The sequence below is a fragment of the Gossypium raimondii genome, chromosome 9, assembly GCF_025698545.1.
Source record: "Gossypium raimondii isolate GPD5lz chromosome 9, ASM2569854v1, whole genome shotgun sequence".
Lineage (NCBI taxonomy): Eukaryota > Viridiplantae > Streptophyta > Magnoliopsida > Malvales > Malvaceae > Gossypium > Gossypium raimondii.
Genome location: NC_068573.1, coordinates 43,373,261 through 43,398,638, shown reverse-complemented (window position 1 = coordinate 43,398,638; position 25,378 = coordinate 43,373,261). Strand labels below are relative to the sequence as shown.

Sequence of the window (25,378 nt, the reverse complement as noted above, 5' to 3'; positions counted from 1 at the left end):
GGACCCAAAATTATTTTTTAAAATTTAACTCGAACAAATATATTCGATTCGATTCGATTCGAATTCCATCTCACTCGACTCGATTCGAGAAAACTTCAAATAAAGTTAGGATGATAAAATGAGATTCGAAAACTAGATTAACTCGAAAATTTTCGATTCGATTCGATTCGATTCGATCGAATGCTCACCCCTTATCTCCATAAAAATTGAATTATATTAAATTCTTCATAGCAACCACATATTCGAACATATATGTATAATTCACAACTTTAACTTCAGCTCAAGGAATTTGTAACTAATATTCGAACCACATATGTATATAAAATTCATAATATTAAGTTCAGCTCAATAAACTTGTATCATAGATTCAAACTTTAACCATGTAAATTCTACTATTAGTTTCATTTCATTGAGCTTAAAGCATACCATAGCTAATATACATGTAAGTTATACCACTAATTTGAATCTAACTAATTCAGTTCATATGTTCGGCTAACACATATGAAAATCACAAAGTTCTAATCGATTTATATACTATTAATTCCAGCTTATTAAATATATGATATATGTATATATATATATATATATATAGATTTAATAACATTAAATTTCTAATAGACTTACCTCAGACAGTGAAAATCGAAACCGGTAATTAATCGACGACTTTAGTTTTTCCTCGATCCACAACTCCGATTTCTTTGGTTCTTGATCTTAATATATTCAAAATAAACTAGCTAATTATTATTCTATTCAATTTAGTCCAAAAACACATAAATGGGCAAATTACCATTTTGTCCCTGATATTTTACACTTTTTGCAATTTAGTCCATATTGTATAAAGCACAAAATACACAAAATTTAAACAATCCATGCTTGGGCTGAATATTCCTAATGTTCATAAAAGTCCTCACATTTCATTTATTTCACATTTTAGTCCCTCAAAAATTTATTTCCACAATTTAGCCCTAATTACTCAATTTCACCAAAAATTCAAAGACAAAACATGTTAATCTTTCACATATCTTTCATATTTCATCATCAACTATCACAAAGCTCAAACATTCATCAATGAAATATCTCAAAATCACCATCAAATTCAAAAATTAAAGCATGGGCTAGATAGAACACGAAGCAACGATCACAAAAACATAAAAATCATCAAAAATCGAAACTAAAACATACCTTAATCAAGCTAAGTAAATGCCGAAACCTAAGAAGCCATAGATGGTTTCTTCCTTTTCAACATTCGGCTAACAAAGATGAATGCTTTCATCTTTTTATGACTTACTTTATTATAATGTTATAATTTACCTAATTATTAAATTAACCTTTTAATAATATATAACATATAACTTAAGGTTAGTTTTGTCAAATGCCGCCCACTATCCTTCTTTTGGTCTTATTGCATCATAAATCCTCCCATTTTAAAAGACAACAACAATTGGGTGCTTTTATATTTAACCCCTAAATTTTCATTTTACGCGATTAAGCCCTTTTTATTAAATAGGACACTTAAACGACGAAATTAAAACATAAAAATTTTACACAATCAAATTCACACATAATAAACTCATAAAATAATATTAAAATATTTTTCTGACTCGGATTTGTGGTCCTGGAACCACTATGTCCGATTAGAGTCAATATTGGGCTGTGACAGGTAGAGCTACTTTGGCACAAGTAGTCTTATTATCGAATCCTACCTATTTTATGCAATCCATGATTATTCCCAAAGGTATCTGTGAGGAGATCGAACGCATGGCTAGGCAGTTCATTTGGGGTGACTCAAATGGTAGGAAAATTTGGCTCTTATTGGATGGGATTCAGTTTGTCAACCTTGTTGCTATGGTGGTCTTGGGTTCAGGAAATTGCGGGACCATAATACATCTTTTTTCCTGAAACTTGGGTTTAATATAGTTTCAAAGGATAATGCTTTATGGGTTTGTGTTCTTCGATCTAAGTATAACCTAAATGAGAGATTACCGGAAAGTATTTCTCGAGGTAGATGTTCTTTCCTTTGGAAGACCTTTGCCAAGATCTAGCCTTTGCATCGTGGTAATCTAGCTTGGTCAGTAGGAAATGGTAACAACATTCGGTGTTGGACAGATCCCTGGGTCCCTGAGCAGGTCTTTTTAGTTTTACGAATTCCTTTTCAAGCCAACGTTCTTCCAGATTGTTTGCTTGGTGAAATGGTAATGAACAAGGTATGTAAAATCAGATCTTTTTCGAGTTTGGGCATCGAAAGATGTCATAAGACGTATTGTGAGTATTCCCCCTTCTCATCCTACAGTGGGACTGGATAGAATTATGTGAATGGGTACTTCAATAGGATCTTTCTCCATTAAAAGTGCATATTAACTATTACGAGAGCGTACTTGGTCTCCTAGAGATACAACATGGAAATTGGCATTGAAGTTTCAGGGTCCCCAAAGGGCAAGATTTTTCATTTGGTTAGTACTCAAACAACGATTACTTACCAATGTAGAACGAGTGAAATGGGGAATTGGAAATGATAGTTCTTGTTCGTTCTGTGGCCATGCATCAAAAGATTTGTTACACGTGCTTAGAGACTCTTCAGTCACCAAGGAAGTTTTGTCGTAGGTTATTTTGATTAATCATCGAAGCATGTTTTTCTTTATTAATTTCTATGAATGGCTTGTCTCTAATTTATAGAGTAACTCGAGGACAATCATAAGAGGGATTCCTTGGCCTTGTCTTTTTGGCTTGCTTGCTTAGCGTATTTGGAAGAACAAAAATCTCTTCACCTTTCAAGGTGTATCTTGGAGCCCTTTTGAGATCATCAAAGTCTCCTATAGCTGGGCAAAGCAGTACATTTCAATTCATAAGAATACTTAGATTAGCCAACATGAGGATAGCTCTAGTCAGGTATTGACAAGTAATTGGGTTCTTTTAAATACTGATGGTGTTGTTAAATTGGACTCAGGAATTGGAGTTGCAGGGGGAGTAGTGTGTGATGGGAATGATGATTGGATTTTCGGATATAATCGACATTTGGGGCAATGCCCAATGTTTGATATAAAATTATGAGGTATTTTGGATGGTCTGGTGTTCCTTCAAAAACAAGGCTATAAAAAGGTAGTTATTCAATCTGACAGTTTGTAGGTGGTTAAAGTTATCCAAGACAGTTCATTGATAGACTCAAGCGGATTCAATAAGTTTTGCAACATTAAAGTTATTGGCTCTTAAGGCATGTTCCGAGACAAAAGATTCAAGCCGCTGACTGCATGGCAAAAATGTCTTTTGATAGGAGGGAAGATTTGCAAGTGTTTGAGAGTCCGCTTAGGAGATAATAAAAGTCTTAGTTTCCGATAGATTAGAAGGAAATTGTGGCCAAATTAATTTAGTTTAATTCCTTTTGTTTGTTTTCATAAAAAAAAAATATAAAAAGAAAAGTTCTAATTTGGTATTATTATACTAAATTTAATTACCTGAATTGGCTATTTAATTACAATTTTAAACAAAGCTGGCTGTCCCGCAAGGCGGGGCAGTTGTGGAAGTCGACCCACGTTGCCGGCTGAAGGCTGATATGGAACGTTGGCGCAAGGGTTACATTACAGCGAAATCCCATGAATCAGTTATCTAAAAATGGCCTTAAAACAACAAGGAGAAACGAAATTCAGTTCTTGATTTTTGCATTTTTATCTTTCTGTCTCCCCGAAACAATAAAGACAAACAAAACAAACCATCTTCCCTTATGCATGCAAAAAGCACCAGACATCATACCTCGTACACACAACAACGACTCCATACCTCCCTAGCCTTGGGCTTCAAAATCCTCTCTCCATCCGCACACCCATATTTACCCAAACAACACAGGGAGAGAGGGGTAGGATAGGAGAGAAGACAAGAGAAGACAACACAACTGGTAACCTTCGATGTGTTCATGAAAATTGCACCAACAACCGAGATAGAATTCGATGCGATTATCAATCCCATATCCTTGGAACATAAAAACAATATGGATGTTTTTGGTATTTTGTTCATGTTTTTTCCCTTCCTTGTCCTTCGAAGGCCACCTTATATGTGGAACTAACAACCAAACGTCGGACAACTTTGGTCACAAAGTTAATGAAGCCATGGAATCATTGTGGGAACTCGTGTCTTCTAAAAGTTGGGGAACCGTGTTTAAGAAAGATCCAAAGTACAATATTTTTGGATTAGCCCAATGCTACCAAGATGTGAATGCTGACGATTGTGAACTCTGTTTCAAAACATCCCAAGAAAAACTCCAACAATGCATTCCTGCCAGATCTGGCCGGGTCTATCTCGACCAATGCTTCCATCGTTTCGATCACTATAACTTTTACAACGAAGGGGTTGATCCAAAGTATGATCACGTCACCTGTGGCTCCCCTACAGGTGATTCCAATGACACTTACATGTCTCAGGATTTTCAAAGTAAGTTAGATCATGTGATTTTGAACGTCGAGGAGGCTGCGTTGCGGAAAAATGGATATGGGACAACCGAAGTAAAAGGTGGGGTGGTAACCGTTTACGCCTTGGCTCAGTGTTGGAAAACCATCGATAAACAAGCTTGCGATAAGTGCCTCACCGATGCAGGGATGCGGCTGAGGGAGTGTGGCCCAGCAGCCGAAGGCCGGGCTTTGTTTACTGGGTGTTATATGAGGTATTCAACCAATAGATTCTTTGATCATGGTTCGGGAACGGTGGAAAAAAAGGGTAAATTTTGCTGCCCACATTGATTTTCTTCTTTATCTATGTTGTCTGTCATGTTGGATAGTGATTCTTGTAATTTGTGTTTGTAGGGTTTACAGATTGGGTCACCTTAGGAGTGGCTTTATCTGGAGCTACATTCCTTTTGCTTGCTGTCGTTGGTGCTTTTGTAAGCTACAAGAAATTATCCAGAACAAAAGAAGGTATATATATACATATATCATATAAAGCAAAATGATTGAAATTTGAACCTTTTTTACTTGTTTAACTATTTTCTGTTGATTTCTCGTAGAGGTGACTGGTCTAGATGCCCTTCCGGCCACCGGACTCAAGACTAGTTTAAACTTCAAGTATGAAATGCTTGAAAAGGCAACCAATAATTTCAATGAATCAATGAAATTAGGCCAAGGAGGAGCAGGCTCGGTGTTCAAAGGAGTCCTACCTAACGCAGAAGCTGTTGCAGTTAAGAGATTGTTCTTCAATACTCGGCAGTGGGTGGATCAGTTCTTTAATGAAGTAAATTTGATCAGTGGAATTCAACACAAGAACCTTGTAAGGCTTCTAGGATGCAGCATTGAAGGTCCGGAGAGTCTTCTTGTTTATGAATATGTGCCTAATAGGAGCCTCGATCAAATCCTTTTCTGTAAGTGCATGCTTTCTAAACTTAAATTTCCTTATTATCATTTGATACATTTCTCCATTTTCCACTCTTATTATGATTATTTGATGCAGCTAAGGACAAAAGATATATTCTAAGCTGGTCCCAGAGGTTCAACATCATATGTGGAACAGCTGAAGGGCTGGCATATCTTCATGGAGGTTCTGGCGTGAAAATCCTTCACAGAGACATCAAAGCCAGCAACATTCTCCTCGATGAGCATCTCTCTCCCAAGATTGCTGATTTCGGACTTGCTCGTTGCGTTGCTTCGGATAAATCCCATGTCAGTACTGCAATTGCAGGGACACTGTAAGATATTTAGTTTTGGTGCAAAAAGATAAATAAATGCAAAATCACCGAGACTTGCTCTCTAATCAAAACAAACATATAACAAGATGATATGATATGATACAACTATGAACTTTTAATCTGTGTTGCAGAGGATACATGGCTCCAGAATACCTTGTCCGGGGACAACTAACAGAGAAAGCAGACGTTTATGGATTCGGGGTGCTAGTTCTTGAGATTGCAACTGGTCGGAAAAACAGTGTTTTCTCGGAGGGTTCAAGTTCAATTTTGTACTCGGTGAGATATCCATTATTCTTACAAGCAGATATCTTTAATGTTAATGTTTAAACTATAGAACATGGATAGAGGGGCTCTTAATACTGTGCTTTTTCAATCAGGTTTGGAAGCAATACAAGGCAGACCACATTACACAATCAATTGACCCTGGGTTAGAAGGCAAGTTTGAGGAAAGGGAGGCATCTAATGTGCTACTAGTTGGGCTTTTGTGCACTCAACCTTCAGTTGCAATAAGACCATCCATGCATGACGTTCTTCAAATGCTAACCAATGCACATTGTGAAATTCCTTGTCCAAAACAACCTCCGTTCTTAAATGCCAGTGTGTTAAGTCCGGCACACACCCCCGACGATTCTTTTGCAATGGATTCTTCAGCTTTAGATCAGCCTAAAACAGGTTCTGAGTCATCTACTCAGAAGGCCATCGGGCATTAAATTAAAGCTACAACGGAGTCAACATAGCCTTCGCTCATTTTCTTCTTCGACTTTGGGGAACCAAACAATTGTAAATCTCAGCGATGCAGGGCAAGAGATCTGAGAATTTTCCTCCCCCAACTGCAATGAAACCTTTGTTTTTCCTACTTGGAGGCCAGGCGGGGGAGCAAGAATATTTGCATGGCTTCTTTTTAGGGATCACGGTAGGTCGGATATGTGTACCTTTTTTTTTTTTTTGTAATACTTGAATTCAAATTCTGCTTTAATTTTTAAATTCTTTTATTATTTACATTAAATTTAAATATTATTATCTGAATTTAAATTTAAAAATTATAAAACCTATAATCCTTCATATAACTTAATACAACATATAATTCAACCACAATTCCATGAACAACAAAGTTTCCATTACTACCGAGAATTAAGATGAACTAAATTTTGTAACACTTGTTCATTAATCTCCTATTAGTTGCACCTTACCATCCTCCATAACCATTCTCTACATTTCTCTCTTCACTATATATACACACAAATTTTTTTGTCACCATCTTATAACATAAGATTAGCAATATATTTCTTATACCTCGCTTCCTTATCACTTTAACTAGTAGAAACTTAGCTTCCCTTAACCAATTTCGCCCTCTTTTAATTGCAAACAACATTAGGTGATTTGGATTGTGGTTAGTTGAGTGAAAAAAATGAAAAGAAGATAAATTTTAAATGTACTTTGTTAGGGAGAAAAGTGAGAGAAAGAAAATGGAATGGATGAGCATTTTCCATCCTAATGCATAAAAATTTATCTTTTCAAATTGGAATGATTAGAGGAAAGAAAAAGAGAGAGATGTGGATATTAGTTCAAAATTATGTATTTTCAAATACATTTTCTTTTCTTTTATTTTCAACTCTACTAAGTAATGGATGAAATTTTCTTCTCTCGAAATTTTCTTCTCATTTTCCATCATTCCTACCAAGCACGCCTATTGAAAGAAGATTTATGTTTTTCATTTTTCTTGTTTTTCTACCCTCATTTTTCCATCCTTCTAATTTTCTTTATACTCTACCAAGCAAAGTCCTAGTGATTAAGGTTCGGTTTGGATGGGCGGTGGGGTGCAGTGGGGTGTATTTGGTTTGTTTTTTTGTCTCACATTGCAGTATCACTACAGTATCTAATATCATTACTATCGTTGTTTTTACATTAACTACAGGTAAACGCACCGTCCATCCAAACCTACTATAATTCTATACTAAAATTTAAGGTACTATTTTCATGAAGTAATGATCAATATGTTAAGGTTTTAGCAAGTTTTCTTCTTCTTTCAAGTTGCCTAAAACACTCAAATTTTTGGCTCTTCTCTTTCTTCTCCCTTTTGCCAAAACATGAGAAACGTCTCCCCCCACCATGTAATAGCACCATGTAATGGCGAGAAATTTGACAATTCTTTCACTTGCCACCTAGCTATTTATGTGTCACATATTTCTTACTTAAATTGTTATTAGTTTTTAATGGCTAATATCAAACCTCACCTTCCACTCAAATATGTAGTAAAATTACATTTTAAGTCTATATTTCTCTTCAATTTTAATACAGTCCTTACCCGAAATTGTAATTTATATTTTATCACCTTTAATACTTTTTCTTGATGTCTAATTTAATTCTACTAATATTATTCAAATAATATTTATTTATTCTCTCGAGAAATTTACTACTTATATTCTCGAAATAATATTGTTAACTCTGAAATTCTCGGAACATTATAAAAATAAAATCAATTAATAAAAAATTGTATGCTTTTTCACTGTTAGAGTTCTTCACATGTAAAGAAATTTGTGTACTGCTTCATGTTAGGTTGTCGAGACCTACAAAAAATAAAACGTACTTGAAAAAGAGTAATTAGTAAAAGCAACAAGTAGGGTCGCATCTATAGAGATCAGTAATAACTTTATTTCTTCAAGTAAAAAATAATAAAAGTAAATTGGAAGGGAGATTTTATGAAATCGAAAACTAAAATTAAACTAAAGCTAAATTTAAATTGAAAACTTAGGTTGAAGAAAGCAATAATTAAAAGTTTTAGAAAAATCTATGGGAAAAAGCTCTAGTCAAAGGTAAATCTCCATTTGATTTATGAATTCGATCATTGATGCAAAAATAACATTTACACCTTTAATAAATTAGTTCTAGTCGCTGACTTAATGCTGGGCAACCAATCTCTCCTTACTTGTTTAGTAACCAAGAGGCAGTTCATTTGAAATTACAAATCTAACCGATAAATAACGCTGTAACTCAGCACTAGACCTGTCCATGGGCCGGGCGGCCCGGCCCGGCCCGACGGTCCGCCCGAAATATGGGAGGGTTCGGGTAAAAATATAGGCCCGAAATATGGGCTTGGGCAAAAAAAGAGGCCCGTTTAAAAAATGGGCCGGGCCTCGGGCAGAATTTTTTTGGCCCGGGCCCGGCCCGGCCCGAAAATATATTAAATATATATTAAGTTTTTTATGTTTTAAGTTTTTTATGTTTAATATATATATATATATATATATTTTTTATGTTTAAGTTTTTAGTTTTAGTTTTCAATTTCATTTCCCCTGACAGTTTAAGTTTTCAATTTTATTTTTATGTTTTCAATTTCATTTCCCCCGACATTTACTCTTCTTTTCTAAAATATATTTATTTATTTTTATGTTTAAGTTTTCAATTTTATTTTTATGTTTTCAATTTTATTTTTAGTTTTCAATTTCATTTCCCCGACAGACTGTAGAAAGGAAGTCAAGGCATGATAGCAATTGAAAGTGATAACATTGGTATTTGGTAAATGCTGCACATAGCAATTGACAGGATAGCAATTGAAAGTGATAACATTGGTGTAATATTGGTTGGATATTGGTTGGTTTTAAGATAAAAAAAATGTAAACTTATTTGTTTACAAAATATTTGATAATACAAAAATGTAAACTAATCAAATGTTAGATTTTGTTACAACAATTAATATAATTAACAATTAATACAATTAATAATTTGATAATTTTACTAATCAAATGTTAGATTTTATTACAACAATTAATACAATTAACAATTAATAATTTGATAATTTTACTAACAATTAATTTTAATAACAATTAGTTTTAATTTTATCAAAAAAATTAATTTTAATTAAAAACGGGTCGGACCGGGCCGGGACAAAATCTCAGGCCCATATTTCGGGCCGGGCCCGGGCCTAGGAAGCGGGACGGAATTTTTTCTGGGCCCGGCCCGGCCCATGGACAGGTCTACTCAGCACTCAAGATTTACCTTATCGATAGCATTAAAAATAAGAAATACTGAAATCTAACCAACAAACTCACCTTAGTAAAGTTTATTTAAGTTGGATCACACACCCGCACCGCATAAGCGTAAACTACGATATAAGCGAGTTATGCAAATCGTTAGTAGTATACGACTTTAATTATTGAAAAGGTAATCATTCTAAGCTATCAAAATCAGCCAAATATTAAGATATTTGAGCATTAAAATAAAACAATCTTTTTGTACAAACAAAATGAAACAATTAATTACCTTACTTTGTAACAATATAATAATTCTTGCTTCATCTTTAATCTTAAATGCTTGTATTATAGTTATGAATGGATATTCTTCCTTTATTCATCTTTACAACTTTTAATTGAAATTATAAAAAATACTTTTTGTTAGAAAAATAAATAAGAAAATTGAAAAAATAAAAAAATTAGTAACTATAATGAATTTGAATTTGAGTTACGTAAAATATTTTATTAAAATTTTAATATGTCTTCAAAATACAACAAAATCATCAATACTCTAATTATGGAAATATGTAATAGAAAAGTGTTTTATATACCTACCAAATAGATGCATTTTTCACGAGATAATTTTTCATAAGATTATATTGCTTTTGAAGACAATTTTATATAAAATTATACAACACAACTAATAATGAATAATCATATTTTAATTTCTAATTACTTAACTATTTTAGATAATAAAATATTATTACTTATCAATATAATAAACTCCATGAAAAGATATCAAAATGGTTCCCTACTTCCACAACACCCATCACTTGTAGATTTTCCTCAATAACAACTCAATAATAACAAAAACATATAAAATTTAAGATAACACGGGTCCAAATCGACAAATGAAATAATTTATTGTTCTAAAATACTCTCCAAACAGAAACAGATTAAGAAGTTGATCACGAAGAGTCACCCACTTTCCAAGAACTACTGGTGGTCGGTGGAGTTTTAGCAAACGGCAGGCACCGTCATCTATCTATCACAACTTGTGAAGACAACAAAGATACTCACAAAATAGATCTACAAGTTGAAAAGAGAGAATACATGTGTAGTGAATGAGAAGAAAAAAAAGGGATAATGGGAGAAGAAAAAGGCAGACAATAACCAACCCAGAGACTGACACCATCGCTAAGCAAAACAAAATATAAAAAGCAAATGACTTAAAAAAAAGAAAAGGAGAAGTGTCTTTAATCTTAAATGATTGTATTATAGTAATAAATCAGTATTCTTCCTTTATTCATCTTTACAACTTTGAAAAAATAAATAAAATGTTAGTAAATATGATGGATTAGAGGTGCTTAGAATACTTTTATTAAGATTTCAGTATGCTCTAACATACAAGAGAATCATCAATACTCATGAAAATGACTAATAGAAAAATGTTTTATATACCCACCAAATAGGTATATTTTTCACTAGATTACTTTTTGTTTTTGAAGATAACTTTTCATAAGATTATATAAAGTTATACAACAAAATAATCGTATTTTAGATTCTAATTGTTTAATTTTTTAGATAATAAAATATTATTACTTATTATCATTAAGAATTAGTATCACTTTAAACTCCATAAAAAAATATCAAAGTCGTTCCCGGCTTCCACAACAACCTTCATTTGTAGATTTTCCTCAATGGCCTTATGATAACCAAACGATACAACCTACGTCCTATTCTAATGCTTAGAAGTAAAAAATTTCCTAGTCTATCATTTAGCCAAGTCAACTTAAGAGAAATATACGCATGTTAGAGAAAAATATAAGTTTAAACTCTTGATTAAGCCTTACGTATGTTCCACCATATAACCTCTAGAAATTATTGGTTTACCGTTCATCTTCCAAATATCAATTCTCAAGCTTAAGGTTATCCAAACCAAACCATTTCCTTTCCTTTCTTTTACCCAAAAATTTTCTTTTCCATGGACACTCTAAACTATCTCTTCTCACTCTTTTGTTTCTTCCTAGTTTGTTTTTTCTCAGGTAATAAGAAAACAAATTAACCCCATTTTCTGCTTCATTTGCAAGGAGTTTTTAATAATTTCTTTTGATGGTTAAACAATGGGATTGTAGGTGAACAAGAAGTTGTTGAAGGTAGGAGGTTGCCTTGGACATCATCACCCTTTGGTTTTAGACCAAAAATGTTGTTTGTGTTCGGAGATTCCTATGCTGATACAGGGAACACTAAGATAGCAGAGACAAGATCTTGGAAATTCCCTTAGGGAATTACATTTCCCGGGAAACCTTCTGGTCGTTTCTCCGATGGTTTTGTTTCCACTGATTACATTGGTAAAATATTAATTTCTATCTTTATTACATATTAAGAAAAGCAAATTAAGACTAAATTGGGAATGGTTTTTGGAGAAGCAGCGGGGTGCTTGGGAATGAAGACACCGATACCGTACAGATGGAGGGAACAACTGAGTGAGCGAGTGAAGGATGGATTGAACATTGCTTATGGAGGTACAGGTGTGTTCGACACGATGGTTGCGGAGCCAAACATGACCACCCAAATCGATTTCCTACAACAGCTTCTCCACGACTCAGTCTACACTAAAAGGAATTTGAAAACTTCAGTCGCATTTGTCAGTGTTGCAGGCAACGACTACGCCACTTACAATGCCAAAAACGGTTCTGCACAGGTAATAAAACCATATCTGTTTTATTTATAGTTGGTGATGACTAATTAAACTAAATTATTCAGGCTCCTTTTACAACCAAAACAGAAAAAGGAACCAACATTATTGTAGTTTTGATGGAAGCCATAAATAGTTGGCTGCATTGTAGGTAACTCGGAATAAATGTGAAATACAGCTACAAGTATTAGAATTTACGAGAAAGGATTATATTATAAATTTATATTATGGGTGAATTTGAGATTTAATTTTTTTATTTTTATATTTTATATTTAATTGTTAAAATCATTAAAATTTATAGGATTTTCCGGCCTTCATGGAAAGCCTCATGAACCAACTTATGGTGAATTTGAAACGCATCCATGACATGGGAGTGAGGAAAATAGGCATCACCTCACTGCTACCATTGGGTTGCCTCCCTAGAAACACCGCCCCATTCTCCTTTCAACACTGCGACGATACTTACAACGCCCTCGTTGACCTTCATGACCAGCTCTTGCCTCAAGTTGTCAACATCTTGAACCAACAAACCAACACCTCCAACAGCCCCTCCTTTATTCTTGATCTTTATAATGCCTTTTGGACAGTTTTCAATCGGAATGAAACTTATCAAGGTAAATATTTTATTTAACTCTTCATTGTTAGCTTTTTGTCTTAAAAATAGATTAATCAAATATTCAATATATCAAATATTATTAGGTCTTTCTATGAGTAACCGTGAGCTTATGTTAAATATCAATTTGAATATGATATGAAACATATTTAAAATATATTATCGAAATTTAAATGAGTGTACATGTTATATAAACAATTTGAATCGAAACTAACATTTAACACTTAAGCTGACGAAAAGACTTAATTGATATAATACTAATATGTTTAATATTTTGAATCAATTTGGAGTTTGAGACGTTTACTCATGAAGTACAATTAGCTTTAAATTTTGATAATACTTTTCTTTTTATTGTAGGAAATGATCCAACATTTGAGAAGCCATTTGAGCCATGTTGTTTTGGAGTAAGTGGAGGGTTTAAATGTGGAACTGTAGATGAAAATGGGGAAAACAAGTACACACTTTGCTCAGACCCTAGATCCAAATTCTTTTGGGATGGAGTTCACCCTACAGAACAGGGGTGGTACGTTGTATACAAAACTCCTGCATTTCAAAACAGTCTCAAGCAATTTTATGGTTTGACTTAGGGACTTTGCAATGTTTACTTTTGCCTTTGGTATCTCTTGAGATCCCTTTTGTAATAATCTCTTTGTTCAATCAGTTGTATGAAAGCTCTTCACTGTTATTACCATTTGTATTGGGTTCTAAAATTGTTTGGTTGCAAGATTCTTGTACCTAATGAAACAACAGCAAAAATGTAACCCAATTGCTTGATGTAGATCGGGTTTTTAATCTATGTCTATGGAAGAATCAATTACGGAATTACAATATAAATTTTAATTTAACTCCATTCAATTCAAAATAAATTTAATAATACTCTTTTATGTATAAAAACAAGAGAATGACCGAATTCTTATAAAAAGTTTATCCGCAACTTCAAAAGCAATCGATAGGTCAATCTTATAGAAATGAGATAGCGTTCGATCTAATTGAATGAAAAAGTTTTGAGTTAATCGAGTTGACGAACCCTATTTTATCATCGATTTGAAATTTTTGTGAATCGAGTTGAGTAAAATAAAATTCGAGTCGAATTGAATCGAATCGAGTGAAATTGTTCGAGTTAAATTAAAAAATTAAACGTGTTAAATTAAAATCTTGTTACAATATAACTAATTTCATGTTGGAACACATAAATTTGAAACCATATATATTTGAAAACTTCTTCAAAACAAAGTAATAAAAATTAAGATAGGTAAACTTGGATTATTAATTTATTTATATAGGTCCAAAATTATTAATTTAGAATATTTTTAAAATTTTAATTTTCTTTATATATTTTTAGAATAATTTTAAAAATATTATATTAAATTTGGAAATTTTATAAATATTTTGAATTTTTTATATTTTTATTGAGAGATATCAATTTGTTCATTTTCAAATTGACAATTATCAAATGATTATTTACACTAATCTATTATTCGAATTGTAAAATTTAATTCGATTCGAACTCGTAAATTGAATTATTTATTCGAGTTGACTCAAATAACCCGATTCGACTAACTTGAAATTTAATTTTTTTCGATTTTTTGAATCAAATCGAGTTTTGTTCACCGTTATATATCACTCTTAAATTCAAATACTCCAATTTTCTTTTAAAAAATTGATATTTAGAATTACATGAAATTAAACAAAACATTCAAATTAACAAAGAAGAAATGTATAAGTCCAAACTTCATCCATGATAAAATGCTTCACCCATAGTATTTATATTCGAAAATACATGTCGTTTTGAACAAACTTCTATACCATTTTGAACAAACACAATTAATATTTAATTATTTAATTTTTAAATTAACAGAAATTAAATTACTCTAAACATTTAAAAAAATTAATTTATTCAATTTTAAAATTAAAAAAACTGAAGAAATATTTTTATCAAAATTAAGTAATCAAATGTAATTTTAAATCCAAGTTAGAGGTGAAATTAACCTTTTCAAAGATTGGATAACCCACCTGACCCGATAGGCCAGACTTGATTAGAGTTGAACTTGGACAAAAATTTTCGCATTTCAACTCGGCCCGACCTCAATTCAATCCGACCCTGACCAGGGACACCTGTACATGGAGCCATTTTTGCTGCCAGTATATAATAAACAAAGGTCTCCTTTATCCCATTCGATTTTTATTTAACTTCTGTTGTGACCTTTTCTTGTTCTTCAATCCAAACTCAAAAGTCTGAGAAAGCAAATGGCAGCCTCAACGGTGGTGGCGGAACCGAAATCCTCGGCAGAGCCACCATTCCCCGCCACAAGAACCGACCTCGGCAAGTGCCTGACAATGGACCCTCCCTTGGGTGCCGATGAGGACGATCTGTACAGTAGGCTGAAATCCCTTCAAAGGCAGTTGGAGTTCATAGACATCCAAGAAGAGTACGTAAAGGATGAGCAGAAGAATCTCAAGAGAGAGCTTTTGAGGGCTCAGGAGGAAGTCAAGCGAATCCAGTCGGTGCCTTTGGTCATCGGCCAGTTCATGGAGATGGTCAATCAGAACAACGGAATCGTCGGTTCCACCACCGGCTCCAATTACTATGTTAGGATATTGAGCACCATTAACAGAGAGCTGTTAAAGCCCTCGGCTTCTGTGGCTCTTCACCGACACTCCAATGCCCTTGTCGACGTATTGCCTCCCGAGGCTGATTCCAGTATTTCTCTGCTTAGCCAATCTGAGAAGCCCGATGTTACTTACAATGTCAGTTTCTTATCTTCTTTCTTTTAATTTCTTCTGTTCTTCTGTTTGGTAGTTTATTGATTTATTTTTAGGATATAGGCTATCTGTTTGCGATGATTGATTGGGATTAGGTCCTTTTTTTTATTATATCTTGCAGCCTCAATTCTTGTGTTAATCGATTTGTTTGGGTGTGTAGTTAAAAAAAAAAAAAAACTAGGATTTTTGTATGCCACTGTCGGGAGAATATGGGGTTTTGGGTTTGGCAATTAGATAAGGTTAGTTTTGCTGAAAAGTAAGAAGAATTGAATAGTATTTGAGTCTTTTTTCTTTTTACATTCTTAAATAATTTGATATTTGAATTTGAAGCTACCATATGTTAGACAAAATTTGCACCTTTCATGAGCTCCTCTGTATTGGTTTATTGGACTTTTAGCCAGATTAACATAAGCTTGGAATATAAAGTGAAGCAAATTCCATCTGTTACGTGGGGAAATTAGCTTATTTGCTTTCTTTCTGTATCCTTAATAACTAAAATAGGCTTCAATATTCCAGGGTTGGCCTAAAATTTTGGGTTGTGTCACTAGTTCTTGAATAGGAGTGTAAAACGAGACATTTGTGTTCGCAAGTTATTTGGATTCGAATCACAAAAAACTCAAGCTTGATACAGTATTTATCAAGCTGAGTTTGAGCTCAAGCAACTCAAGATAATGAGAGAGTCGAATTTGAGCAACTTAATACCTGCTTCGAGTAGCTCGCAAGCCCCATTGAGCATTTTATATATAGTTTAATATCCAAAATTGTATGTGCAAAAGCTTAATTTGAGCTTGAGCTCAAGTATGGGAATGGAGTAAGTGAGATTAATTGAGTAGTTCGGTCATATCTCAAGCCAAGCTCAATCTTAGAAAATAAAACACTATCGAGCTTGAGCCATGTTTGGGTAGATTACAGCCCTATTCTTGAATAATGAAACTATGTTATTTTAAAACTGATGGGTTCCACACTGAATTTGTGCCATTTTCAGTGGTTTCTTAAATTTCACATGTAGAATGAGTGGAAGGATAGTATTTTCATTCTTGAGTGGTTATTTATTTCATTTTAAAATGTTCTTGTCGTTTCACTGGTTACTATATTAAAACAAAGCAAGGGATGTTTTGAGTATCTTACATGATTTGTAGTCGTTTGTGTCTTTCTAATATTGTAAATTTAATTTCATTTTTCAACTATTTAATTTGAACCAACTACATATTTGAAATTTAAGATTCTTGTATTATTTTGATTTGGGGATAAGTTATTGTCAGGGTTAGTCCTCTGCTGTAATAGACTAAACAGACTCTGTTAGAGTACATATCTTCCTTTCTCGGAATAAAAATGACAATTGTTATGTTTTGGTGGTTGTTCCCTGTATCTGAGACTTTGTTCTCTTCTATTCACTTAGGATATTGGAGGATGTGACATTCAAAAGCAGGAAATCCGTGAGGCTGTAGAGTTACCATTGACTCATCATGAGCTTTACAAGCAGATTGGGATAGACCCTCCTCGTGGTGTTTTACTCTATGGCCCCCCTGGCACTGGGAAAACAATGCTCGCAAAGGCTGTTGCTAACCATACAACTGCAGCCTTCATTAGAGTTGTTGGATCTGAATTTGTTCAAAAATATTTGGGCGAGGTAAGGCTACAGTTCATGTTACTCATATTGTTATTTAGTGTCGGTTCTCTTCTTCTGTTGGCGGATAATAATCTTGAGCATTGTTTCTGTTTCAGGGCCCACGGATGGTTCGTGATGTGTTCCGTCTTGCTAAAGAAAATGCTCCTGCTATTATCTTTATTGATGAGGTGGATGCCATTGCTACTGCTAGGTTTGATGCCCAAACTGGAGCTGATAGAGAAGTTCAGCGAATCCTCATGGAACTTCTGAATCAGGTATGTATGACTTAAGGAATTTCTTGACGTGATTCTGCAAGGTACAGTATCATTCAAAATGTCTGAGGAAGTTGAAATTTACTTAACCATTTTCTCCAAACTATTTCTAGATGGACGGATTTGACCAGACTGTGAATGTTAAGGTCATTATGGCAACCAATCGAGCAGACACTTTGGACCCTGCACTTCTTCGTCCTGGAAGGCTTGATAGGAAGATTGAGTTCCCTTTGCCTGATAGAAGGCAGAAGAGGCTTGTTTTCCAGGCAAGTAGGGCAATATGTGTATTTTCTATGTCCATGTCATTATTGTCACTAGTACATTTCAGTGTGATTGGTGATTGTTTCTAGTTGTGTATTTTCCTTTCATTCTGTTTATCCATCCTGGTTAGATGAGAGTAGGAAAGGTTGCATTTTGTTTTGTTGGCTGTATTTAATGTGATCTTTACCTTTCACAGGTTTGCACTGCTAAAATGAACCTAAGCGATGAGGTTGACTTGGAGGATTATGTTAGTCGGCCTGATAAAATTAGTGCTGCCGAGGTTGGTTGTGAATACTATCTATCATAGCATCCTATGTTTCTCTCTTTCTAGATTTGGCCTTGAAATCTTTTTCACTCATTATTGGAATGCATGTTGGAATCGGACAGATTGCTGCCATCTGCCAGGAAGCTGGAATGCATGCGGTTCGCAAGAACCGATATGTGATACTTCCCAAGGACTTCGAAAAGGGTTACAGAACGAATGTGAAGAAGCCTGACACTGACTTTGAGTTCTATAAATGATTAATGAATATGGAGTGCGCTATGGATATTGAAAATGGAGTTTTCAAGATCGTGAACGTTGGTTGCTGAAGCTGATGTACAAATCAATTTAAGTTATAAACTATTTCTTTAGTTATATTCGTTTATGGACATAGGTTAACTTGTCAAGTGTTTATCATTGATTTTAGATTTTAAAATTATTATACTTTTTCGTGTTACATAACATATTACAAAATATACAATAAATATTATAATTGAGTAATGTTTTATAAGAACACAAATTTTACTGAAAACTATTCATTACAAAATATATTATGTAGATCGTAAAAGATTTGCAGTCAAATGATACATATTATAGCATTTATAAAAAACGATGAGGTAATTTCTTTTAATGACTTATGACTTGTAGATCTAAATTTATCAGAGTGCTTACCGTAAAAGCCCTCCCTGGTGGATCTATTAAATTCCAACAAAAAAAGTCGACATTTATTTAATTACAACAAGAAAGTTGCCACGGATGAACATTTAATATACTTGCTAAGTAGTTCTTGTTTTCTGTTTATGTTATTGTTGAAAATTATTAATGGATGATAAAATTTAGTACTTAGTTCAAGGAAACGATAGGAGCACATATAATCTAAAGAGAAAAGTAAGAATACACCTACTTTATAAATATATTTATTCCTTGAGACTTCATACTAGTGCTTCTCAATTTCATTTAGTAGACAGTATAAAACACATTGTAGAATGTGATAATGATATGTACATCCATAGCCATTGCAGTAATTGGGGAATCTCTTGTGGACACCTTGCTATAAAAGTCGTTTCCTAACCTTCTCAACATTGGCATGACCTCGACTCATCATCATGCTTACCCTTCCCTTGCTGTTTCTCAGCCTCCAGCTTCCTTAATGTTGTTGAGCTTAGCTTATCTTGGCTACACTCTTCAGAAACTAGATCAACAACTTCAATCTGCACAACTCCATGATACAAATAAAGCCAACTCCTTGCTATTTTCGAATACAGAATTTGCTTCAACTTAATATATATATGTATATTCATCCTCATCACATGAACAAAGAAAATGAAACCCGGAAATACTAACCTTTAGTTGTGAAAGGCCTCTGTCAGCTCTCTTTCTATTGACCGATATTCCACCTGGTATTGTCTCCTTGCTGCAGAGAATTAAAACCAATCAAAGCACGTCCGAGACCATGACTACTTGAGCAATAAAAACAGTACAATATCCTTGGAGATTCAGCTTGCATTAACATAACCACATTTCTATGAACTACAGAAATAAACCCCAATTGGCAAAGCCAACTAGGTTAAAAAACGGAGAACACCTATGAACTATCGACGTATAGCCAGACAAGACTAAAGGCCTGAAAGGCGAACTGACACAACTCATATAAAACAACTATTTTTCTATACACCACACCGAAAAGGAAATGCTCTGTAGGCTTTATTTTACAAGACTAAAAACATGCTGATCAATTACAAACCTGACAACAATGGCATCTAAATTCTCATCAACAATTGAAGGGCCGTATGGATCTGTAATCGGTCCAACATGCACAACCAGCTCAGGTTTGATAGACTGCACAAGTATAAACAAATTTAATACTATCCAAAGACAAGAAGCTAACAAATTATACAAAAAAAAAAAATCCAATAAATAACATCTCAGGTTGAAAGAATGGTGTACTGTGTTATTTTGCTTTCTCTCTTAACTCTTAATTGAATAGATATAGAACACTAGATAGAAGGTGATGCAGTGTCATCTAGCTGACACACAAAATAATGACAGGCAAGGGAAACACATGCAACTTGATACACGCCATCTATATCCATGAACCTTAATGCAGCCTCACTTCAAGCTGGCATAAAACATTCAACTCCAGTTGAATTAAAAAAATGGTGGTGCAATCACAGAAATAAAATGAATTAATCGAATAAATACATTTTTCTGGCTCAACATGCCAGACATTAACAAGATATTCCTTCATTTACCTTTATATAACATTCCACATTATGCATCCTTTCCTCAACGGGCTCTATTAAATCAGAGTACTACAGAAACAAAAAAACGATATATATCATGTAATCTTGGAATTTCAACAGCTTGGAATAAAAATAAAGCATAATATCTTGATGTCTCAAATGGAAAACATCATCTCTTACATTAAAATAGGTCTAAATTTATACGGCAGTGATACAGATTTACTTCAAGAGTGCATTCACTTTTTTGCTAGAATGTAATAACCGTTTGCAAAGCACCTCTTTGAAAGGACCATAATGGAGTAATAACTCAACCAAGTCCGCACTAACGGTTTACCATCATGGACATGTGACAAAAAGCAACAAGTTGAAATACGTATATCTTTTAAATAGTAATGTTGAGGAACAAATAGGGTTTTGGTGCTCATCACAACTCTTACAAAAGGGGATTTTGCAATAAGTAATACAGTCTAGAGAAGGAACTTATATCAAACTACAACAGAGTTCAGACATAAAATCTGTTTCCTTTCAAACTGATTTCAGTTAAGCTAGACAAAATTGCTACTCATCTATCTGAAATTTTCTCGAATGAAAAATCAGTTATCAATGACTAAAACCACATATAATAGCAGTTCATTAGGTTATTACGCACAATCGCCCCTAAGAAAACACAACACAGCATTTACCCGTTTGTTTGTCAACATTGGCCCATCACAAACTCCAACTACAATCCGGCTCCTAGCCAACTCAGTTGATGACTGTTGACAATGCACACTTCTTTTGAAATTTGATTCCTTCAGATGAAAATTTTGAAAGAAAAAGAAAGCTGAAAGTGAGAACTAGAGATTTTTTTTTTTTTAAGTGCTTACTCTGAGGAAGAGACGATGACCATCGTGTAAGCGATCAAACGTGCCGCCAAGAACTACAGCTCCATATGAATTTGGTGGAGAAATCTTTGAATCCACTACTGATTCCTCCAAAATTGCCATTCTGAAAAGCAAAAACAAATATCAGAAAACAAAGGAGACATTTTCTTCTCCCTCCCTCCCCCTCTCTCTCTCTTCTCTTCAGAAAATGAAAAGAGTTTGATGATCTTATCCTGTTTTATGTTTGGGGTACGCAAGATTTAAAGGACACCATTATCTCTCTCGTATACTGCCCTTTTTTGGCATGAGAAAATGAATTTAGAATGTCATTGATCAAAGTTACCCATAACCATGCCAACTACAGATTTTTTTTTAATGAAAAATGCAACCTTTTACCTTTATGGGATACAGAAAGAATTTCTCCCTTCCACATTAAATCAAACAAATAAAAATAAATAAACCCCACAAGTTTTGGATCCAAACTCCAAACAATTATGGAAAACATGATACTAAAAATTAAAGTTTTGTACCTTTTTCTTCTTGGTGTTTCTAATATTTCCTTGCTCTATCAGATACCTGCAAAGAAAATAATTTAAAATTCGATAAAAATCGCCTTTCCATCCATAGAACGAGAGATAGAACGAGAGAGAGAGAGAGAGAGAGAAACTGCAATATGATTTACAGTGTGAAGTATATGTTTGGTTGCGGGGAAACCGAAGCAAAATGAAAATTTTTGGAAAGGACACCCAGAAAGGGAAAAACCCAGTACCATTCTCTAAACCAGTCAAGCGTATCCTTCAAGCACACGTGACATAGAATGACCACGTGTCAAAAACTTTGTTTTTTTAATTAGAATGTTTGTCCGATCCGCTTCCCAGACAAGACAAGGATCTCCCGATCGGTTAGTTAAACAGGTTAAATAAATTAGTGATTTGGTTAATAGTTCGACCAATAACACAAAATCAGATTTTTATAAAGGCTTAGTATTTGGTATATTGGAGAAGTCGTGAATACATGAGTCACGATAGAGTTCTCTTCTAGTCCCTGTATTTTTCTCTATCATTTTGTAATATAGAGAAGTCTCTTTTTGCCAGTTTCAACCGGCGGGGGTGGTCTTATGGCAGTCGTCGGCCCCCCTCTCCTTCCTACACTCTCCTCTCCCTTCTCTCTTGATGATCTTTCCCCTCCCATTCACCTCCTTTGCTGTCCTCTGTTCTTCTTCCTTCTGTTTTCTTTCTCCTTTCTCTTATCTTCCTTCCTCCCTTCCATGAAGGCGGTCGGCTTGTTACCATCGTCACCAACACTTCCACATAGCATTTTAAGCGCCTTTTTTATGCTCTTTCTTTCATCTATAAATAGGACAAGCCTCCCAACATTTTTCTCAAGCTTTTAGGATTTTTTTCCATTGAAGAAGTACAGTGAATGAGCTTATAGTTAAAGTTTTGTATTATATATAATAAGGAAAAAGAAGTAGTAAGAAAAAAAAGTTAAAATATTACACTAAACTCGATATCAATGGAGCCAAAATTTAAACAGAATCTCTTCCCTCATCACGAAAATTTTAATAATCAGAACCTTATACAAAAAGAAAACGTATTCTAATGCTTTCTGAAGGAACTTGAAAATTAATAAAAAGTTTGACCCAAAAACTCGAATCCATTTTTTTGAAAGATCCTGACTTTCATATTTTGAGGAGTTTCAAGATCTTTTCGAGAATCTATGTCATGTTGAAGACATATTTATATGGTTTGATCGATTCGTAAAGCTCGCAGTAGCAACGGAATCGAAGCAAGTATGCAGAAAAGACAATTCTTTTCTTTCTATTATATTAGTATTTTCTTCTTCTTCTATTCTATTAGTATTTTATATTATAATATACCCACATGACTTTAGGTGAAAAAAATTTTGTGATAAATATATTTACTAAAACCTTATACAAAAAGTAAATTAATCTTTAGTTGAAATGAAAGTTAAGTGAAAAATTATTTTCTCGTAAATTCAAATCTATGAATTTTTATTATATAAAAATATAAAACATTTCAATAATAATATAATTTATTTCGTGGTAAAAGTACCATAGAAATTCTTGTATTAGGAATTTAATCGTGTTTTGCTTCCTCAACTAAAAAATGAGTACATTAGCTCCTATATGTTAAAAAAGAAAAGTGTAAATTGACTATTTTGTTAAAATTTGACATAATTACAAAAAAAAACCTCAACGTATGGGGGGTTTTTGGTTTTGTACCATTGTCCTTTTTATTTTTTGATTGACACCCTCAACATTACGATTTTTTAAGAAATCAGTCCAGTTTTAACGGTCAACGTACTGTAGGTTAACATAATATCCCATGTGGCATGCCACATAAGCGCACGGCATCATAGATAACGTCTTCTATTTAACAAAAATTTTTCTCTCATTTTCTCTCTTGCCAAACACCATTTTTCTCCTTTAAAACATATGGTTGCCTCATTTCATCTACAAGAATCTCCATTACCATGATTATAATCATGCTTTTGTGTAATTTTTGTCCACTCCACACTTTCAACTTAAAATCATTGTGTTTTTTTTCTCCACTGTCTGCTGCCATTTTTTTCTCTCATTTTTTCTCTTGCCAAAAACCATTTTTCTTCATGGTACCAACACTAACCTACACCAGAGAAAGAAAAAAGCATCTTATGCTTAACAGACATACATTCTTCCCCACAAACGTTTGTACTTCATAGTTAATTGGTATGAAACAACTTACCATCCCGGACAATTCCGAAACATCCATAAAAAAAAGCCAATACTGCAGCAAGCATACCGGTTGTCACTGTGCGCTTTGCTTGAACTTGGGTGCGTGTACTGATGTCAGAAAAGAATGCAGGTAATAATCCATCCCTGGCCATTGCCATCAAGAGTCGTGGCTGAAGAAATATGCATATCCTCATGCAAATTTAGAACCGGTTAAGCAACAATAGAAGGATGAACCCACACAGAAAGGTCTTTTTGTCTGCCATGGATAATGAAGTTTTGGCATCTCATCTTTGGTTCAGCTCCAACAATTGCTGCAGAAAATCCTTACTGTCCGCCATTTTTGGTCCCTCTCCGAGCTTCATTCGTTGCTTTATCACTGATTCGAGAAACCCATAAAACCACGACAAATGCTTCTTGGTTTTGAATCCAAGCATCGGGAAAATGTCATAAATTCCTCTAATCGATCCTTAATTTCAAGCCCAAGCTTTGCTTCTACTCCGTTCAACGAACCACCCCATAGCATGCTGATCGTAACGATGTTGTCGATTTGTTTAATCTTTTTTGCCACGTCAACGTTTTTATTTGTTTAATTTTTGCCACGTCATCAGTCAACTGGAACGCCATATAGACCAATTTTTTTGATCGGCTGTTGACTAACGGTCAGCTGGCAGTTACCATTTCAACTAGGTTGATGTCTGAATAATCCGTTACGTAAATGGTTGATTTTAGAAAATAAAAAAGTTTGGAGCATATATCCAAATGCCCCTAAAGGTTGAGGTTTTTTTTTTTTTTTGCAATTATGTCTTAAAAATTCTATCCATGTGTGTTGCTAAGTGATGATTGAATTTTTTTAAAATTTTTTTTATTGTAAGTGGTGTAGAATTAAATGATGAGTAGGATTAACTAAGAGTACTATGAAGGTTATTGCATTATGATCTGAATTACATTTTGTCTCCTCTAATAGTCTTTCTGTTAAAAATTACTAACATGTGACCTTAAATGTTAGTATTTTAAAAATTAAAAATATCCTAAACATAAATAAAATTACTTCATAATTATTTAAAAACCACATCCGTATAAACCTAAACAAATAGTTATGCTAGTTCATTTTGTCGTGGACATATTTTTTCAAAAAATTATAAAATGTGGATATTTATTTAAAATTTGCTAAGAATTATTGAAATTTTAAAATTATTAAAATCAATAAAAAATTCAAAAAATGTTTAGAATGATCTTGGACAACTGGTTGTCCAGGTTCAAATACTTGGACAACCATTTGTCTATGATGTTTTTATTAACTTTAAAATAAATTTTAACAATTTTCAAAACTTTATAAATTTTTTTCTTCTTGAGATTTTTTTTAATTTTTAAATATGTACTGTTATGACAAAATGTGACACATCAACATGAGGCACATGTAAGGGTGTTCAATCGGTTAATCGACC

General features: G+C 33.7%; 3 protein-coding genes and 1 pseudogene across 6 annotated transcripts; 3 read left to right on the top strand and 1 right to left on the bottom strand.

Moving 5' to 3' along the window:
• Window positions 1–3,507: 3,507 nt before the first annotated feature.
• Window positions 3,508–6,585, top strand: LOC105800016 (cysteine-rich receptor-like protein kinase 1). The gene is made up of 6 exons (XM_012630872.2): window positions 3,508–4,701; window positions 4,788–4,898; window positions 4,988–5,338; window positions 5,428–5,662; window positions 5,794–5,938; window positions 6,040–6,585. Exons 1-6 carry the CDS (start codon window positions 3,939–3,941, stop codon window positions 6,370–6,372), a joined length of 1,938 nt encoding a protein of 645 aa, XP_012486326.1. The 5' UTR covers window positions 3,508–3,938; the 3' UTR covers window positions 6,373–6,585.
• A 4,848-nt stretch (window positions 6,586–11,433) lies between these two features.
• On the top strand, window positions 11,434–13,666 carry LOC105800011 (GDSL esterase/lipase At5g03610-like; annotated as a pseudogene).
• Window positions 13,667–15,092: 1,426 nt separating this feature from the next.
• LOC105800010 (26S proteasome regulatory subunit 6B homolog) lies at window positions 15,093–18,597 on the top strand. Its single transcript, XM_012630857.2, has 6 exons — window positions 15,093–15,671; window positions 17,086–17,316; window positions 17,412–17,570; window positions 17,681–17,833; window positions 18,025–18,108; window positions 18,216–18,597. Exons 1-6 carry the CDS (start codon window positions 15,171–15,173, stop codon window positions 18,348–18,350), a joined length of 1,263 nt encoding a protein of 420 aa, XP_012486311.1. The 5' UTR covers window positions 15,093–15,170; the 3' UTR covers window positions 18,351–18,597.
• Window positions 18,598–18,967: 370 nt separating this feature from the next.
• Window positions 18,968–22,057, bottom strand: LOC105800014 (phosphopantetheine adenylyltransferase). Of its 4 annotated transcripts, none has more exons than XM_012630867.2 (8): window positions 21,966–22,057; window positions 21,727–21,772; window positions 21,200–21,320; window positions 21,017–21,088; window positions 20,343–20,402; window positions 19,835–19,929; window positions 19,435–19,504; window positions 18,968–19,301 (listed from the first exon to the last, which is right to left on the bottom strand). In XM_012630867.2, exons 3-8 carry the CDS (start codon window positions 21,317–21,319, stop codon window positions 19,167–19,169), a joined length of 552 nt encoding a protein of 183 aa, XP_012486321.1. In that variant the 5' UTR covers window position 21,320; window positions 21,727–21,772; window positions 21,966–22,057; the 3' UTR covers window positions 18,968–19,166. The 4 variants fall into 4 exon arrangements, with proteins under 4 accessions (XP_012486321.1, XP_012486324.1, XP_012486319.1 ...); XM_012630870.2 differs by having other exon boundaries at window positions 18,968–19,339; window positions 21,879–21,998; XM_012630865.2 differs by having other exon boundaries at window positions 21,879–21,989.
• Between the last annotated feature and the right edge of the window lie 3,321 nt (window positions 22,058–25,378).